This window comes from Haemorhous mexicanus, chromosome 5, assembly GCF_027477595.1.
Source record: "Haemorhous mexicanus isolate bHaeMex1 chromosome 5, bHaeMex1.pri, whole genome shotgun sequence".
Lineage (NCBI taxonomy): Eukaryota > Metazoa > Chordata > Aves > Passeriformes > Fringillidae > Haemorhous > Haemorhous mexicanus.
In genome coordinates this window covers 53,559,094-53,577,374 of record NC_082345.1, presented here as the reverse complement: position 1 = coordinate 53,577,374, position 18,281 = coordinate 53,559,094, and the positions used below count along the sequence as shown (strand labels likewise).

Below are 18,281 nucleotides of genomic sequence, written 5' to 3'. Positions count from 1 at the left end.
TAGTTATTGCATTTTTTTCCACATTTGTCCATTTCTGTTTTCTTGACACAAAATACTAATTTACTAATAAGGACAAGTTTTTTCTTCTTGTGAGTTCTCTAATTCCTCAATGAAAAAGTAATTTATATTTCCCAATGAAACAGGGATCCAATATTCACACTAAAATTTGAAATTTTGTTTTGTATTTGTAATTTTGGTACCATCTTAAGTTTGGCTACCAGCAGAGTGAGAGATTTTGCTGTATACAGTCTTAATTCTCAAAGGACTTAGTTCTTAGCCCTTGGGACAGACATTCAGTTTAAGGAGAGCCTAGATCACTGGTTGCTTATTTAATTTCAATTTATAGCATGGCACCAGTTTCCCACAAAACAAACACTTTGTTATCTCCACTGTGTCAACAGCCTCACTTAACACCAGATATTCTAGTCTTCAAGTGTTTTTTTTAGACTGAGATTTCCACGGAAATATATACACAGCGGGTTGAGTTCCCAGTTTCAAGGGAACCTTAGTTAACTGCTTCTTGCGGTTTATTTTCACCAACTTCTATCCTATTCTTTTGCCAAAGTCTATTTATCATCCATAATTACATTTCCCTTCTTTCGCATCTACTTTTCCTGAGTTCATGGACTTTAAATGCCTTTTTTTTTCATTTTGAAAAAAGTGCTGTGACAGAAGCTTGGTTTCATTCTCTGCACATACTCTTATTACTAAAGGACCTATCTGGTTTTATTCCCTTGACACTATTTGCAGGGTCATGCAATGAAACTGCTTCCCTCTCTCCCTCTCTTCTCTTCATGGGTCTGAAAGGCTACCACATGACAGCCACAGTCTTTCAGCCTAACACAGGGCTGAAGTAAAATCGTTATTTCAAAGGGAAAGCATATTTTTTAATAGTGGAAAGAAGAAGGAAGGAAAAAATAGGCATAAACCCCATCTTTCTGTTCAGTGCTGCTGCATTAAAGAGCCAGGGGAAAAAAAAAAAATTGTGAAACCATTTCAGCGAGAGACCTTTTTTTTTGACAAATTTACAGGAAACATTAATCTGAGGAGTTGAGGTTCTTTTATTTTACACCTAATACAATTCAAATTTAAAGGATTACTTGCACAAAAAAATAAACACATTTGGTATAAAAATTTATTGTCACTTTAACACCTTTTTTTCTTCTTATGGCCCCCGCCTTCTCTGGAGCAGAAACATATAAAGACTAATGGCACAAGTTTGTTGTATTCTACAGCATTTTTTGTCTTTACATACTCAAGTACCCTAAAGGACAACAGCCCGCTGTATACAAGAACCATTTTCTTCAGCCTGCTGAATTAAGTTTCATAAAGAACCAAAGCTATAAAGGCATTTTAAAAACCACTGTCTCTTTTTCCTTTCAGAAGCACTGACTTTTTGCACTATTAATATACATAGTGTTACGTAACAGCTCTTGCGTACAGTACATGCAGCAGAATATATCTGTTGTATATAAAACATACATTTAAAATCTTGACTTATCGGAATTTTTGGAAGATTGAGTACTTGTAGAATGCCCACTGCTTAGAGAAAATGGTTTGATAGTACAAATATCTGCATATGCTGGCCACTGGAACAATCCAAGGCTCACTGGAATAGTATCTGTAGCACATCAAGGTGCATAAATAATTTACCTACAATATTAAAACACGACTTAGCAAAACCAATAGTTCAAGATCTTATGACTGGGGGCTGGAACTAGAAGATCTTTACGGTCCTTTCCAACCATACCATTCTATGATTGCTATGTTACTCTTCAGTGGTTGCAAGGAAGTGTGGTGAGAGTTGCCCCTCCCCTCCCAAGTCCTTTATAAAACCATTTTTTATTATTATGCCATTTTTTTCCAGATGAACAAACTTATTTATGTCTACTGCCTCTTCTCTTCATTGCAGCTGTACACTGTGGACAGTACCATTTCCCTTTTGGTGCTTCTGTCAGTCCAACACATCCGTAGTGGAACCACTCAATAGGGCACTATAAAAAGAGTTAAAAGAGAGGGTTTGTGACTTGGGGTTTTTTTCAAAATGCGTATCACAAACACAATTCTATGAAAATGAAACACGAGTGGAAAGCATAGATTCTGCATCTCACACCAGTCACAGGACAAAACGAGATGCATAGATTCTGCATCTCACACCAGTCACAGGACAAACGAGAGAGGAAGATCTGCAACATACACTCAGTACACTAAGAAAAACGATAAAAATTCTAGGAGTCATACATGGAATCATGCTACAGAGCAAAATAAGTATGTTGTGCTTTGAAATACTTAGTTTGACAAAGAAATCTTATCACTCACTTCGGTTTAAATGTAGTTATCTCAGTAAATACATTATTATATTCAACTGTTCTTTGAAAACTTTTTTATTTGAAAAGGACAACCCTTATTAGCAGTGAAATAACTGAAAATTCCCAGAAATAAAGGGTATTTTGAAGCAGGGCATTTTTGAACCTAGCAAAGGCTGCAGGTTTCTAAAAGAATCTAAGCTGTGTGGAGACATGAAAACTTTCCTGAAGGATGGTTCAAATCATATGCACTTTACTCTAAAAAACTCAACTCAAAAACAAACTTTAAAAAAATAGCAACTCCTACATCCATTAATTATATGCATAAGCTTCTCATGAACATTTTGAACTTTGTTACTTACATCTTGGTTATCACAGCCTACCATTTCACCATAGGACACCTAGTAAAATAAGAAAAAAAAACCCTTAGCAATTACATTTTGAAAGGGCCAACATTAAAATTTCTTCCTTTGAGGAGTTTTTCCATTAATAGCAGTAACAACATTTTCATTTTACTTTTTTTACACAACCGAAACACCATCATGTTCACAGTGAATTGATCTTCCAAAATTGTTTATTCAAAAGAAGATACATCTGCATATTTCAGATTGGATAAAAAACTAAATTCACTGCGAACCCTCAATTTTTTTTAAATTTAATTATTCCTGAAGTCTCTATTACAAGATTTAAAACTCTCAAGGATATCACATCACTTAAAAAACCGGACTACTTTTAGCTTCAACAGTTCATTATTCACATCATCAGTAAGTATATAAAAACAGATCAGAAGTTCAAGAGTAAAAATACAGTTTTTTCCAAATTAGCATTCAGAGGAGGCAGTTCAGCTACATCAAAAGAGCAGCTGTAGCTGTATTTCAATTTGGAGGCCATCCTTACCTGATTACAAATACAATAACGTGGCTCATTTGGATCATAGGTCCAATCAACCTGGCTATTAGAATCAGACTCTGGTATTACTGCTGTTTGCTGAGACAGTTCTTGTGCCAGTGCAGATGAAGAAGAACATGATGATAGAGAGGAAGAAGATGATGACGATGAGGACTGCTGACTTGAGGATTTGTTGTTGTTTCTGAAGGAAAAAAAAAGGAAAAAAGGGAATAGATGATTTATTTACTGCCAAGTGAAAGAATCACTAAAAAAGTACTTTGTTGACTCTGAACTACTGCAGTATGTAAATCCCAAAGCTATCATTCACCATCACATTTCATTCAACCACTGCAAGCACTGGAATGCACCCACTGTATGCTCAGGAAAAGGAAACAAGTCATACCAGCTTACAAGTGCAGGACGTGCTGTTCTAATCAATGGAATTTAACAGCTTCAAACTGTCAAGTGGCTTTAACAAATGCTTTTCTTCACAAAGTTTTCCATCAATAGCTTTGGTGTCAAGTCCTTATAAAAATTGTTACCAATAAAACAGGAATTTACATATAAATAATGTCATATATCATGTACAATAGATAACTGTTTTGAAAATGACTGATTCTCTGTTAATCTCCACTCAAGCATCAGCAATCACTCCACAGGAATGGTGCCAGAATAAAATTCTCTGCTTTTGCTTATAGGTCAGACCAGACACCCAAGATATTCGTAGATGAAAAATGCTTCTCAAACAGCATTATTAACTGAGTTGTGAACACACACAAATTGGAATGAAGAAAAAAACTCAAGACAATTTAAAAGGATGGGCATTTTGAGACAAATTCTTTCAAGTACAAGTTCTGATTGTTGAATGTGTTGAGACATTGTGTTGTTAAAAATGTTTTAAAACTTCAATCAGAAATGAAATTCATTCCCTGCTCTAGATGGTCAGTCATTAGAAAGTGTCATGTTTACTTGAAACTAGCATCAAACATCTCCAGATTATTTCAAAACCATCTACAAACCACTGCACAGTAATTCCCAACAACTGCTGTTAGAGCAAATCTCTCCAAAACACCGAAAAGTGAGGGAAGAAACTTGATTGTATCTTAGATAAAAAAGCAAATCAAGAGAGTGAGTTTGCCTAATGAAAAAGAAGCGGAAGGACTAAAGAACACAGCCCTGCACAAAAAACGGCCAAGAGATAGTAACTACCTTCTGCTGATTCCCCCTCACAGATATTAAATACGATGTATTTCTATTACGGCCCATGACCTTTTAAAAGAAAGCTCATCTGTCTTCAAAGTTATAACTGCAGTCAACAAGTAAGGAAACCTACTTGCTTTTCCTGCCACTTCGTGAATCTGTGGTTGATGAACTTAACGTCTGAGTTAATGTAGATGCCAGAGCTGATGATGAATATCCAGCTGAATCTCTGGACAATGAAAATTCTCTTCCAAGCTGAAAATCATTGTTCTTAAATGCTTCATAGCTGGCTTTTAGACTGGATGTTCGTCTTCCCTCCTTCATCTAAAAGGAATGCCGATATTGTAACAGATAACACAGTAAAGCTCCTACATAAGGCTGCTAACTGCTAATAATACGTACAGGTTCACTCATTACCTTGTTAATGAAATTATGTACAGAAAGCAGTTAAATGTGTGACAACATCTTCCAGGAAAAGTCAGAAAACAAGTTGTCCCTTTAGGCAAGCTATACAGGATGAAACTGTCGCATATTCATAAAATTCTAATATGAGAATTGAATCACATCAGCTGAAAGTGATCATGGGAATTCAGATTTCAAAAAAAAAAAAGGCAAAAAAAAAAAAAGCAGTCACCAGCCTTTCTTCTTAATCATAAGTGGATGGCAGAATGACAAGAATAGTTTGACATTACCTGTGCTGTGGCTTGCACTGCTTGAGCTGCTGCCATGGTAATAGCACCGGCCCCGGATCCTGAAGATAATGAGCCCAGGTTATATGATGCCAATGGTTGAGAAGAGTTTGTATTGTATGCATTGTTTGAAGAGGATGATGAATTACTGTTTCGACACCCTTGATGAATAGAACACATTTATGAAATTCAAAATGAAACTAAATTCCTTTGCATTTCAAGAAGAGTTATATGAAAACTAGTGAAAGAGTAGGAACTCCGTTTACGCATCAGAGCAGTCTAATCATTCGGAAAAAAGGTTTTAAAAGTAATTAGGCACAGCAAGTATTTGTTTATGGGGGAAAAAAAAAGAAGTTTGTTCCCTATCTATCCTCATGTGCAAGGAGTCCTTTTAGAAAGACAGCTCTCACTATGATACTCAGCTATCGAAGAACAGATGCAGCTGCTATACATAGGCCTATACTGAAACAATTCTCACTACTATAATCATAAAGAAGAGGGTAAGAATGATTACACACCTGTACTGCTTCTGAAGTAAAACTTTCAACAGTCTTAATTCTAAAAACTACAGATCACTTTTAATGCAACACAATTTCCGGGCTCATCTGCAGAATTACAGCTGCTCTAAATATAGCTACATTTTATTTGCAGCCTCAAGTGAAGTTTCTTCAAAAGAAAACTAAAATAGACATGACTGAAATGACTTAAAACTGACTTAAAACATGACTGAGGTAGTTGACTTAACTCCTTAGTCTTTTATTTTCAGATAAGAAACCATGAAACACCTTAATATTGAGAAAAGGCAGAAAGGTTTAGGTTTTTTTAGTCACTGTGTACAAAAGGACTTTTCTTTTGACATAGACAACATAGGTGTGAAAATTCTTTTCCCTTACTTTGGAAACTGTTATATGCATTTTCTTCCCGAAAATAATGCATTGATCTCTTATATTTCTACTGCTAGTTGAATGAAACTCTACTTTTATCTTCCTCAAAGTGTAAATAAAAACAGCCATCATACAGCTGTTAAATGACAACAAAGCAGACACACTTCATGGACAACACAGATGAGTAAGAATGCCTGCAATTTTTCATGTTTCAAGTGACTGAAAATCCCAGGGAAAGGGGTTATCAGTCTCTGATTGAGGACTGGCTGAATGGCAGACCTCAGAAGGTCATTACTGATGGCACAGGGTCTAGAAATTCCACAAAGGAAAGTGCAGTGCACCTGGAGAGGAATAACCCAATGCAACAGCACAGGCTGTGGGCTGACCTGCTGAAAAGCCACCTGGTGGAAAAGGACCTCAGGGTCCTGGTGAACAACAAACTGTCCCTGAGCCAGCAGTGTTCCCTGGGGGCTAAGAAGGCCAACAGTGTCCTGGGGAGCATTAGGAAAAGCATGGCCAGCAAGTTGAGGGAGGTGATCCTGACCCTCCACTCAGCCCTAGCAAAGCTGCATCTGGAGTGCTGTGTCCTGTTCTAGGCTCCTCAGTACAAAAGACATGGAGTTCCTGGAGTGGGTCCAGTGGAGTGAAAAAAAGATGATTAAGGTACTGGAGCACCTCCCTTATGAGGAAAGGCTGAGGGAGCTGAGCCTGTTCAGCCTCGAGAAGAGACTACTGAGAAGGGACCCCATTACTGTCTAGGAGCATCTGAAGGGAGGGGGTCAAGGGGATGGAGACAGGCTCTGCTTGGTGGTGCCAAGCAGTAGGACAAGAGGCAACAGGCAGGGCCTGATACACAGGAAGCTCCATCTGAATATAAGGAAGAACTTCTGTACTGTGCAGGTGGCCACACACAGGACAGGTTGCATAGGAACAGGATGTCCAGGATGTCTTGAGTGGCTGTGGAGTCTCCCTCACTGGAGATATTCAACAACTGTCTGGACACAACCCTGTGCCATGTGCTCTGGGAGGCCCTGCTTGAGCAGGGAGGCTGCACCAGATGACCCACTGGGGTCCCTTTCAACCCTACCTATTCCATGATTCTGTGATTTCAGAAGACTAACTCACAAATATAATTAAGTTTCTCTTCTTCTGACTAAAAAGCAATGAAATGAAAGACAATTATGATTACCTGGTGTGTTTTCTTTAGAAGCATCTGATGTCAGGGTAGATAGAAGAGCTTCAGATTTAAACTTCTTTTCAGGAACATGATCTGTTGTACTGTGGTGAGATGGATTGTGTTTCCTTTCTAAATGAAATAAATTAAGAGAAATGTAAAATCTATTCAGCTTGAAAGTCAAATTATGCTAGCACTTTCAACTAATTCCCACCAGCAAAACCTATTTCATTCTTGCACTTCTTAACAGACATGATTAGTGTTTATTTTGCTTTGTTTTCTCCTTGAAATGATGGAGGGGGAAAAAAGTTCTGAACCATCTTTTTCCTCATACTTCTCAAGAAAAAAAAACAAAGGGAACATAAAAAATGGCCATCTTTATAAGTTTCAAATACTTACTCTCTACTGGAGTGTGAGAATGGGAGTGATGGTTATTCACAGGCTGTGCTGGTGTATCCAGCTCCAGAGACCCTAAGAGGGAGGTAAGAAGGACACAAAAATTGAGAGTTGGCACCGTTTTAACTTTTACATACTAAAGGGATCTTTAAAATAGTAACCAAATCACAATGCAGTTATTTTAATCAGAAGAATTTTTGCTGGAGTTGAAACCCTTTCTACAGTACAACCACAAACCAGTGAGATGAGTTCTCAAATAAAAATTGGTGACTGCTACTGTCCAACTGTTGAAATCAAGAACTTAAAATCAAGGTAAATAAGAAGAACCAAGAACATTGCCCTCACCAAGCCACTTAATCAAATGAGTTGCAGATTGGCTGCAGCAAAAGTATTGACAATCTACACCAGTATGAACTGAAGACTAAACAATGTAAACTGTATAAACAAGGCATCTTGTTCCACTGAGTCTACCTTGTCACAGTCAGTCAAAACTCATGAAAACAGCAGTTTCATCTTTCAAGATGATTTAACATTCAAAAGAAAGGGCTGCAGATCATCATCCAGATTTTCTTAACATCCAAAATACACAGCTCAACAATACAAATAAAAACAAAACAAAAAAAAACCCCACAAAACCAACAAAACAACAACAACAAACCTCACCCCCATCCTCCCCCCCCCCAAAAAAAAGGAAAAAGTCAGACAGGCATAAATCCAAGTATATGTCTAAGAATAACATTTCTTGTAAGATGAGGCTAAATAATCACAGCATAGGAGAGACTTTGGCTGTAATCTGGAACAATATACAGTATTTTGTTCACCAATCTCCATCAAAGAAATTTTGAAGTAGTTGCAATACCTACCAACTTACATTTACATAGAAGACAAAACAAGAAAGCAATACATATTCATTTTTCAAAATCCGTATCCTCAGCATTTCTTTACTTCTTCCAGTGCTTTCAAAAAGCACTGAAATACATGAGTAATACATAAATATTACAGAAGTTTAAATATAGTTATTCTAGAAAAGGATCAAAGCATAAGGAGCTATTTTGGCAGAGAGAACTTCAATCACATTGTGAACTTGCCCAAAGGTTGCCCTCTGGTGGGACTTCAACCTTATGTATTTACTTACTCTGAAAGCTAAAAATGTGAAGTCTCCTACTTTTAGCTTTATTTAAAAACAAACACAGAAACAAAACCCTCAAACCAAACAAACCTTAAAGATGCAACATGCAGTCTAGCATTTCTCTATTTTGAGTTCTTGAGATCCTATCTAGCAACCTCTCTGAACATATGGTTCAACAAAAGGTAGCACCTCATCCTAAAACCAACTGGGATTTAAACTAAACTAGTCCTTTTCAGTAACTGATAGTTAATTAATAGCATTTAATTTAGAGTTTTCTTCTCTTGTGCCTGCTCTTTGTAACAGCAGTTACAAATAAAATAGCCCCAAACTCCCAGCTTATACAACTCAGCCACAAAAAGTTCCAAGAAAGAATGCTTATTCCTAATACCCCCAAGTACACTGTCACTATCTTTGGCTATGAGGATGGCCACTGCCTCCATAATCACAGTAGTTACATCAACTCTCAACTCAGAAATTTATCACAATTGAATTCAATGTCTAAATGCCGATATGTACAGAAAAGACAGATTCTTCTACACCAAGCTGGTGAAAAATCTGTAACTTTACATTTTTATTCACATTCTAAATACCAGCATGGTTGTATTTAAATGCAGGTTTCTTACCTAAAATGCTTTTCCTTCACTGGCCCATTATAGAGCAACCCATTTTTGTCCCTTTAAAATAGAAAACCACCAAGTACATGGGAAACTAAAATAATAACCCTCCTTAGTTTGGTGGCAATCACTTCAAGGAACAAATGTTACCCTTGCAACTGGGTAGGTGGCATGCTTAGGCTAAAGTACTTGGCTGAATACCTACAACCATTAAAAACAGGTTTAAAGAATTATGTATCTAACTGCAGCAATTCACAAGGACAACAGTTGTGTGAAAAAATTATTCTACTTACTCAAATGTATTTTGATTTCACTGGTATAAATCAAGGTTGAAACTAAAACTTGAGAGTGAGTTAAACTAAAATTTCAAAGTGGCTTAAAACATGGGTGAAAATACTGGCAGCCACTAATAAGTGTATGATACTTTAATTCTGCAAATTGACAGAAAGTCTGTCAAGTTCTTAAAGAAAATCATGCACACTTACGTCTCTCTAATATTTCTGTAATTCCAGCATTATCTGCTTCAAGTTCCATTTTAAATTTAGCGAGTTCCTGGTCCAGTTTTCTCAAATGACGGTCTACCTGTTTGTTAGACGAAGCAAAAATAAATAGCATCCAGTTCTGGAACATGAATATCTACATCCTTAATCTCAGGCTTGCTAAGTATTTCCCTTCCAGCAATTTTGTGCCACGCAGCACTAAGCACAATAATGCACAGAAGGGATCTTCTTGGTCACCTCCATTTCCCTCACTCAGCAGAGACACTGTTGTTAACACCAAAATAGCATAGGGAAAACTCCAAGGCACTTATTTTCAGAAATAAAAATGAAGAAGACTTGGAGGTGCTCTGGTTATGCAAACTTAAAGGGGAAAAGAAAGAAGAGTACATGACATGGACTTTGGTAGAAATTCAGCTGCTCTGGGGAAATTGCAAGTTCTGAACTGAAACCTGTGTGCAATTTGCGTGCCACTATAAATACCAATAAATTTGGTTTGTGCTGAGTCTCAACTGAAAGTGGAGACTCCTGTGTGTTTCAGCAAACTATGATGTGCTCTTGGGTATTAAAAATTAATAAAAATAATTCTCAACTCACCATCATGAAAAGAAACACTACATTCCAAATGCTTTGTACATCTGTAATCACACAGCAAAATTTACCCATCTTTATTAAAAACTGGGAGGTTTTTCCAGTTATCAGCTAAGCAAAAGAGAAGGGGCAGTTCCAACTTCCAGAACAAACTTTTGGCTAGTTGTAGTGAAACTAAAGCAGTTGTTTTATGTCTTCTTTATTTGATTATAGTCTGACTTGCAGGTTCTGTTCTCTTGAGAAATGTAAAATAAATAAACTTTAAATCACATCATCCCTCTCTGGGTCTAGCCATCCATCCAATTTTTCACCCAATGAATAATGCACCTGCCCAAGGCGTGAGCAGCCAGTTTGTCCAGGAAAGTGCTGTAGGAAACAGTGTCAAAGGCTTTACTGAAGTCCAGGTAGACAACATCCACAGCCTTTCCCTCACGTATTAAGCAGGTCACTTCATCACTGAAGATCAGGTCAGCCAAGCAAGACCTGCCTTTCCCAAACCCACGCTGCCTGGCCCTGATCCCCTGATTGTCCTGCTTGTGCTGTGTCATGACACTCAGGATGATCTGCTCAAGACCTTCCCCAGCACTGAAGTCAGGCTGACAGGCCCTTACTTCCCTAGATGCTCTTTCTGACCCTTCTTGTACATGGGCATTACATTGCTAATTTCCAGTCAATTGGGACCTCTGGTAAACACCCAAAAGTGGCTCAGTGACCTTTTCCACCATCTCCCTCAGTGGGGAGGATTCCCATCACAGCCCCAGACTTGCGTGTGTCTAAGTGGCACAGCAGGTTGTTGACCTCCCAGGAGCTAAGGGGACTTTGTTCTGCCTCTCACCACTTCTTCCAGCTCAGGGGGCTGGGTACCCTGAGAACAACTGGTCTTGTTGTTAAATATTGCAGCAATGAAGGCATTAAGGATGCCTTTTCTTCATCCTCCATCACTATTTTTATCTCTGTATCCAGAAAAGGATGGAGATTTTCCACAGCACTTTTTTTACTGCTGATTTATTTTTTAAAATATTTTTTGTCCTTCACAGCAGTAACCAAATAAAGTTTGACTTGGGCTTTGGCCCTTCTAATATATCTCCCCACCTAACCTCATAAAATTCTTGTAGCCCTCTCAAGTTGCCTGACCATTCTTCCCAAGGTGATACACTCTCTTTTTTTCCCCAAATTGAAGCCAAAGCTCTGTATTTAGCCAGGCTGGTCTTCTTCCCTGCTGGCTTCTCTTCTGGCACATGGGGATGGGCTGCTCCTATACATTTAAGGTTTCCTTCCTGAAGAATGTCCAGCCTTCTTGGACTCCTCAACACTGCATCACAAGGGATTCTCTCAACCAGACTCTTAAACAGGCTGAACCCATGCATTAAAATCTTATGATTTCTAATACTATTTCTCTGACTTATATTTAAGTGACACTTACTACCCAAAATTCTTTAAAGTCAATGAAATATTAAATGTTTCTTTCACCAGCAAAACATCTGTATGCAGACGACATAAAAGTACAGCACACTGCAGCACAACTGCAGTGCTTATCAAAATGCTTAGAACTTCTAAGGGCATAAATTTAGGCAATTCACCACAAGTCTTGTGTCCACTTACCAGATCATATATTTGATTAGCCAGCTGCACTTTTTCATCTGCATCTTCCAATGCTTTATAATAATCCTGTTATGAAGAGAATTTTTAAAAAACATATGAATGTAACAGAATTAATTTCAGTAAGTTTAAGCTGCTGTTATGAAGCACAAAATATAAGTCAAAAGGACAAATTTAAGTCAGTTTTCAGAAAGACTGAAATTTTACTGTAAACAACAATCATCTAAATTTTAAATGAGCAATATAATATATATCAATTTATTTTCTCTGTGTTAGAAAAAGCCAAATTACAAGGAGGAGACACTTCCTACTAGAGTGATATTTAGACGTCTGCAAGCAATGCTACAAGAAATTAAACAGTCTTGGATTTATTTTATATTACATAACATCATGTTATGGACTCTAAAATAAGAGCATGTCTTATTTCAGAACCACCACAAATCCTACTGCTCTTCAAAATTATGCTGAAGAACTCTGTGGGGAAGCCTTTCCAGCACTCTAGTTAAACAGATAATATTGTATATAACTTAAATTACTTTAAAATAAGTTTCTCTAACTCATGAGTGCATTCTAAATAATTTGACTAAAACAATCTAGAAGTCTCCTCTAACCAATGAAAATTCACAGACAAAACTTTAAAAAAAGGTATGTTTCCAAATGCTTTTACTTTAGATTTGAACAGATTTTACTGCCTTTTAATTCTCAATTTCCACTGAATAGTATCTTCTGTGAAACCTACTTGAAATTTTGATTCAACGAAAGTCAACAAAAAAAATTTCATTTATTCCAGCGGAGTCAGCGCTCTGACCTTTTTCTGTTTCAGAATTTAAAAACCTATTTGCATTAATTAAAGAAGAAAACAATCCTTACCCAAATTAGGGGCTGAAGTAGCCACTGTAGGAGACTATAAAGGAGTTTTTCCTGACAAAATGATGGACTATATTGCTAAAAATACCATCACCAATGCTCAAGTATTGAAGGATAACACAGAACACATTCATATTCATGTTCTTACTCCTCCCTCTCTCAAGCTAAATAGACTACATTTATAATGTCTAGAAGGACATAGGCAGAAAATCACAGGAAATGCTGAACCTAAGCTTGAAAAATATCCTCTAAAAGAAAGCACAATAACTTGGGCAACTTTACGTCACACAAACAGAAACAAGAAAATCTGAGCTCCAAATTTAAGAGCTCAGGCTTCCTCACCATTTCAGGATTGCATTTTTTTTAAATGCTAGCAAGTTCTCAGTAAAACCTCAGAGAAATTCTTGATCAAAGAAACCTTTCACTCACTATTCTCCTCCAAGCCTAAGGGAAGGCACAGTTCTGAACACTTACATCTCCCATCAATCATAAACTATTTTTTCCTAAGGTTGTCTTAGTTTGTAAAAGAAAAATCTGACCCACTCTTATGATATCCTTACTTTTTTGATTGATGTCATTTGTTCTTCTCTCCATTCAGGTTTGTTTTTCTTTGCATTCATAAAAAATTCATTTACCCTCTGCTCAAGCTGATCCATTGCATCTGTAGCATAGGAAAAGATTGAGACAAATGTTATTTTCTCATGTACATAAACATTAGAAAAAAAGGGGGAATTTTTTTCTCAAACAAAGTTGACAGGACTGAAGTGCAAACTATTAGAGAAGAAAAAAAAAGAAAAAACCAAAACAACCAAGCAACAGTGGACAGCGGAGGGAAATATTTACCTTAATTTCCAAGAAGCAGAATTGCATTCTGGTAGGATTCTCATCAAGGTTCTTGTGCTCTCCAGCATGAGACAGGCAGGACTCCAAGTTCTAAAGGTTTTTTGTCCCTAAGAGCAGTGGTAGTGACTTAAAGCACGACCCCAACTCCTCACCCAGGGCTCTAGACTGCTGACTTTGGAACATTCTAGCCAGTTACAAACTGAGCAGGAAACAAAATGTTCTCCTAAGAGAAACAGTCAAATACAAAACCAAATAATTGAAAAAAATTAGTGTCTCAAAAAGGTAGACCAACTGAAGAGCAAAGTCACTGCCTGTAAGTCCAGGGCCTCTCCACTGTTTGCTAGGAAGGGTCAGGGCAAACTGAAAGCACTCAAAAATTATTCCCTCCACCCCCACAGGAGTAAATGCACTGATGAACTATTATCTGGACAGGATTCTCACTTTCATGAAGTTGAGAAATATCATAAGGGGGAAAAAATAAAACCACCCATTTTCTAACATTAACTATCTCTAGAAAGGAAAATGTCAACCACAAGCTATTTTTTGTTCATTGTTTATTGAGACAGGAACAGGGATTCCCTTCCTTTTCCCCTCCAACCTTCTCCCACTGAATGTACTATTTCAACAGCTGGACACTTGTGCATTTAACAGCTCGCACATTTCCAAAAACATGCAGCTGCCTCAGTCAAACTAGCCTGGACAGCCTTGCTAGTGCCAGGACAGATGACAGTACTGAGGTTTTTTCTCAGCATTCTCAGTGACATTGCCCAGCTATCAGCTTTAAATTAAATGTGACAATGCACGAATCACCTAAAAACTTCAGGCTCTGGGTGCAAAACACCTAAGAAACTTTACAGAAACCACCATTAAAACTGGATTACATCTTACCAAAACAAAATGCAAATTAATTAATTAGTTCAAGAAGCTCATGAAACCCTAAGTATGATTTACTCTGAAAATCCAAGAGGCCAAGGGTCTTCCCAACTCTGTGAAAATTCACAGCTAGAACTGTTTATATAAATAAAAAAAAATTCATACTCAATGATCAAAAATATTAATCAATTTTCTTTATACTGGGAACATTCAGGACCAAAACCAACAGGAATCTAACTGACTGGACAGAGAACTATTAATCCCAAGCCATAAGAGCTGGGACATAAGTTCACATCAACTTTATTTAGACCCAGACACAGTAGTCAAACAGCTCTGGAGTAAAACAGGCTTAAGCTGGAGAACCTGAAAAATGAGCATTTTCCACTTGCACCCTGTAGAGAACATTAATAAGCCTGAGAGGCAAGCAAGAAGCACACACTTTATATGGAGGCTTCTAAAATCTTTGTTCTTTGACCAAATGACTCTAATTTGGTCCAAAAACCCAACAGACAAAATGTTCTATCTCCTATCCTCTGAGCACAAATACCTTAAGTGTTAGTTATTCCAGTGGCTCCATAAAGAAGAAAAGATAAAAAAGTATCTTCCCTTTTCACTTTTAATTGAGGACATGTTATCAGTCTGTGTGAACCTTCCTAGGGGAAAATTTCCACAGAAACTTGGTCTCTCCTGAAAGAGCAGAAGAGGCAAAGACGAGTTCAGGTCAGATCTACCAAATTATACAGAAAGTTCTCTCTGCTACACTCAACTTCATCAATTTTTTCTTGTGGTACTATATTCTGAGATACTCATTTCTCAGATCAAATTTCCCAAGAGAGTTGCCCAAATTTCTATGAGAACAGAATCCTTTTTCTAGATACTGACATTTTACCATGAAATCCTGATAATCCATGATTTTAATTTAACAGAGAAACAAATTTTATGCTTCATGTGGAGCTCAGTTAAAGCTCAAGAGTCAAGTCCCAGCTCAGATGATCTTCACTTTTTCCCCAGCAATCTTACCAGAATATACAGCAGATAGACCTGGTTTATTGTTTCTTCCAACTACAAACAGCAGGACCCACCTCATTAGGAGTCAGTGTGGTCCAAACAGGACAGAATACACAGTCAACAATGACACTACAGCAGAGCAGCAGAGATATCTCTGCATTACAAATCATGTAGACTTCTGGGACAGTGTCACTCATCAAAGTACTGCTTTCAAGTACTGCTGAGACACCAAACAACCTGCAGGTTTGCATGTAGTGTTCATTATGCAGGTGGGCAAGTGATGCTGAAGAGGTGCTAGTCCAGAAGTTTCATAAGTGTCTTTGGATACCCTGCCAATCATTGCATAAGAATCACAGAAGTACCAAGGTCTGAGAAAATTTTTCTCTACACCTAAGCTAGGTCCTAGTATACAATATTCACTGTCATTTACTACTTCCAGTAATACAACATGGAATGTTATTTGTCATTTTCAGTTAAAGCAGAGGAAATTACAATTTGCTGTCTTGGCACTGCTAGCTGCCTCAAGTTCTCAAACACACCTAAAAAACCCCTCCAATACACCTTAAAAAAAACCCTACTATTTTCTTTGCCTTCTTATGGAACAGAAGTAAAATCTGTGAACTTATTCCAAACTATCCAAGTCAGGGCTCACTTCCCCTCATGATACTCCCTGGTAATAGCAACTTCAGAGGTGCTATGTCCCAGAAGGAGCCATGACAGTTCCCATAACTTCAAGCACTGAACCCAAAACAACATTTAGGTGATGATATACCAAAAAAAATCCTATAGACTGTTCTACACATGTCAATAAGGCCTGTTAAACAGACCTGCTGGGTCCATTGAAGTAAATATCCAATGGAAAGCACTTTAAAGTATTATAGAACTGTTCCCACTTAGTGCTGCATTTTGTATTCCTATACAGTATTCTCTTGCTACTTCAATCTCTGCTCTTTCTCTCCTTCCCCTTTTCAATAACCTGGCCCCTCCATATTGATGATTGCTCTCATCTTTTGTACAGCAGCAGTTTCATTAATGAATACTTTTGGAACACAGTTATAGATAATTGTGTTAAATGACTGCGACAGCTACCCAGAGTGTTACAGGACACCTAAGTCCCAGAGGAGATTGCATTAGAAAAGATGAATCGCAATGCAGCCTGAAAACAGCCTAAGACAGTGCATTATATCAGGATATAAGCAGAGATACGAAGTGATCTACAAAGAAATCTGAAGTGTATTTATATTTTGTATAAAATACAATTTATATAAAAGTAGGTATTTATATAAAATATAACTTGTATAAAACCGAAAGTATATTTGGTTGCATGTCAGCTAGGGCACAAAGGGCCGAGCAAATGGCACCTTCCCGTGTTACTATTAGGGAGCTGGCTGGAAAGTTTCAGGGAGAGCATGCCGCTGCCTACTGGAAGGAGTGGGACATAACTCATGTTCCAAACCACCATCACTGCTCTTAGGGATCAAAAATCTAAAGAGTTTGGGACGTGCCACCGAAAATGCCTTTGGGAGCAGCACAAGTCCGGGAAAGTAGCTCCGCTAGGGCCCTCTTTGCGCCGAGGCCCGGCGGGCGGGGGCGTGGGGCGGGTCGGGGGCTGCCGCGACAGCGCCAGGGGCGTGCGCCCCGCCCCTCGCCTCATCGCGGCGGCTCGGCAGTCATCGCCCGCGGGAGACGACGAGACGCCCCCGGGCCGAGCGGCGGTGCCGGAGAGCCGCGGCAGGGCTGGGGAAGGGGTGCGACCGCCCCGGGGCAGCGCGGGAGAGCGGGCGGAGCTGCTGCGGCGGGCAGGAGCGGCGCCGCTTCGCCTCCTTCCTTCCTTCCTCCCCGGCTCGGCCTTCCCGCCCGTGCCGCCCTGCGGCGGGGGCGCGGCGGTGGGGCCGGTGCCCGCGGGGCGGAGCGGGGCGGGCGCGGAGGGGGCGGGCGGAGGCGGAGGGGGCGGGACTCACGTACTCTGCACCTGCAGGTCCATCTCGCGCATCTCGGTGAACCTGTCGCGCAGATCCATGGGAAGCTGCTCGATCACTGTGGGGACACGGGGGAGCGGGAGAGAGGGGGGAGGGAGGGAGCCAGTCAGTCACTCGCTGCCGTGGGGGAGGGGGGGCGCCGCCTCCTTGCCGCGGCTTCCCCCGGCTCCCCCGCACCGGCCGTGCCCGGCCGCCCGGCGCCCCCGCTGCGCACACACTCACTCTCCAGATAGTCCTCCAGGTACAGCATGGCGGCGGCCGGGCCCGCGCCCAGGGGCTGCTCGAGAGCGGGCGCTCGTCCCTTCCAATATGGCGCCGCCGCCAACAACACCAGCGCCTCGACTCAGCGAAAACAACATTGGCGGCGGACGGCGCTCGCCGCGGCCGTGCCGCGATTGGCTGCTCGCGCCGCTGACGCGCACCGCGGCCCGCGCTCTGCCGCGCGGCCTCACGGGAAGCGTAGTCCGTGCTGGGCGAGCTGGGGGGAGGCTGTGCGTCCTGCCCGGCGTTGTCGTTCCGGCTGGTCCGCGGTCCGGGGCCGTTCCCGCGGTCCTGGGAGTGTTCCCTCGGTCCGGGGCCGTTCCCGCGATCCTGGGGGCATTCCCGTCTCACTGGGGCCATGGCACTCTTCTTAGGGAGCAGCCTTGGGCCCTCCGGAGCGTCCCCGGTGCGACCGCAGCGCCGCAAGTTGGTGAACGGAAAGGGGAAACTTGCAGCTTCTCGAGCAGTCTCGAGGCTTTTGTT

The 18,281-nt window shown here is 40.0% G+C and overlaps 1 protein-coding gene across 4 annotated transcripts; it reads right to left on the bottom strand.

Annotated features, from left to right (window-relative positions):
• Positions 1-1,043: 1,043 nt before the first annotated feature.
• On the bottom strand, positions 1,044-17,920 carry ING3 (inhibitor of growth family member 3). 4 transcript variants are annotated; one of them, XM_059847177.1, is made up of 13 exons: positions 17,760-17,776; positions 17,524-17,595; positions 13,678-13,784; positions 13,395-13,495; positions 11,971-12,036; positions 9,766-9,862; positions 7,541-7,612; positions 7,157-7,273; positions 5,087-5,244; positions 4,528-4,718; positions 3,204-3,396; positions 2,669-2,707; positions 1,044-1,994 (listed from the first exon to the last, which is right to left on the bottom strand). In XM_059847177.1, the coding sequence occupies exons 4-13, from the start codon at positions 13,488-13,490 to the stop codon at positions 1,878-1,880; spliced, it is 1,146 nt and encodes a 381-aa protein (XP_059703160.1). In that variant the 5' UTR covers positions 13,491-13,495; positions 13,678-13,784; positions 17,524-17,595; positions 17,760-17,776; the 3' UTR covers positions 1,044-1,877. The 4 variants fall into 4 exon arrangements, with proteins under 4 accessions (XP_059703160.1, XP_059703156.1, XP_059703157.1 ...); XM_059847173.1 differs by lacking the exon at positions 13,678-13,784 and having other exon boundaries at positions 17,531-17,595; positions 17,760-17,920; XM_059847174.1 differs by lacking the exon at positions 13,678-13,784 and having other exon boundaries at positions 5,087-5,145; positions 17,531-17,595; positions 17,760-17,920.
• Between the last annotated feature and the right edge of the window lie 361 nt (positions 17,921-18,281).

Bases quoted from the DNA above. Each gene is read 5' to 3' on its own strand.
- ING3 (XM_059847173.1), bottom strand. From the start codon at position 17,896: ATGTTGTTTTCGCTGAGTCGAGGCGCTGGTGTTGTTGGCGGCGGCGCC. The intron at 5,245-7,156 runs GTAATCATAATT...CTATTCATCAAG, and splicing joins TTCTAAAGAAAACACACCAG to GGTGTCGAAACAGTAATTCA. The intron at 1,995-2,668 runs GTAAGTAACAAA...CTCTTTTTATAG, and splicing joins TAGGCTGTGATAACCAAGAT to TGCCCTATTGAGTGGTTCCA.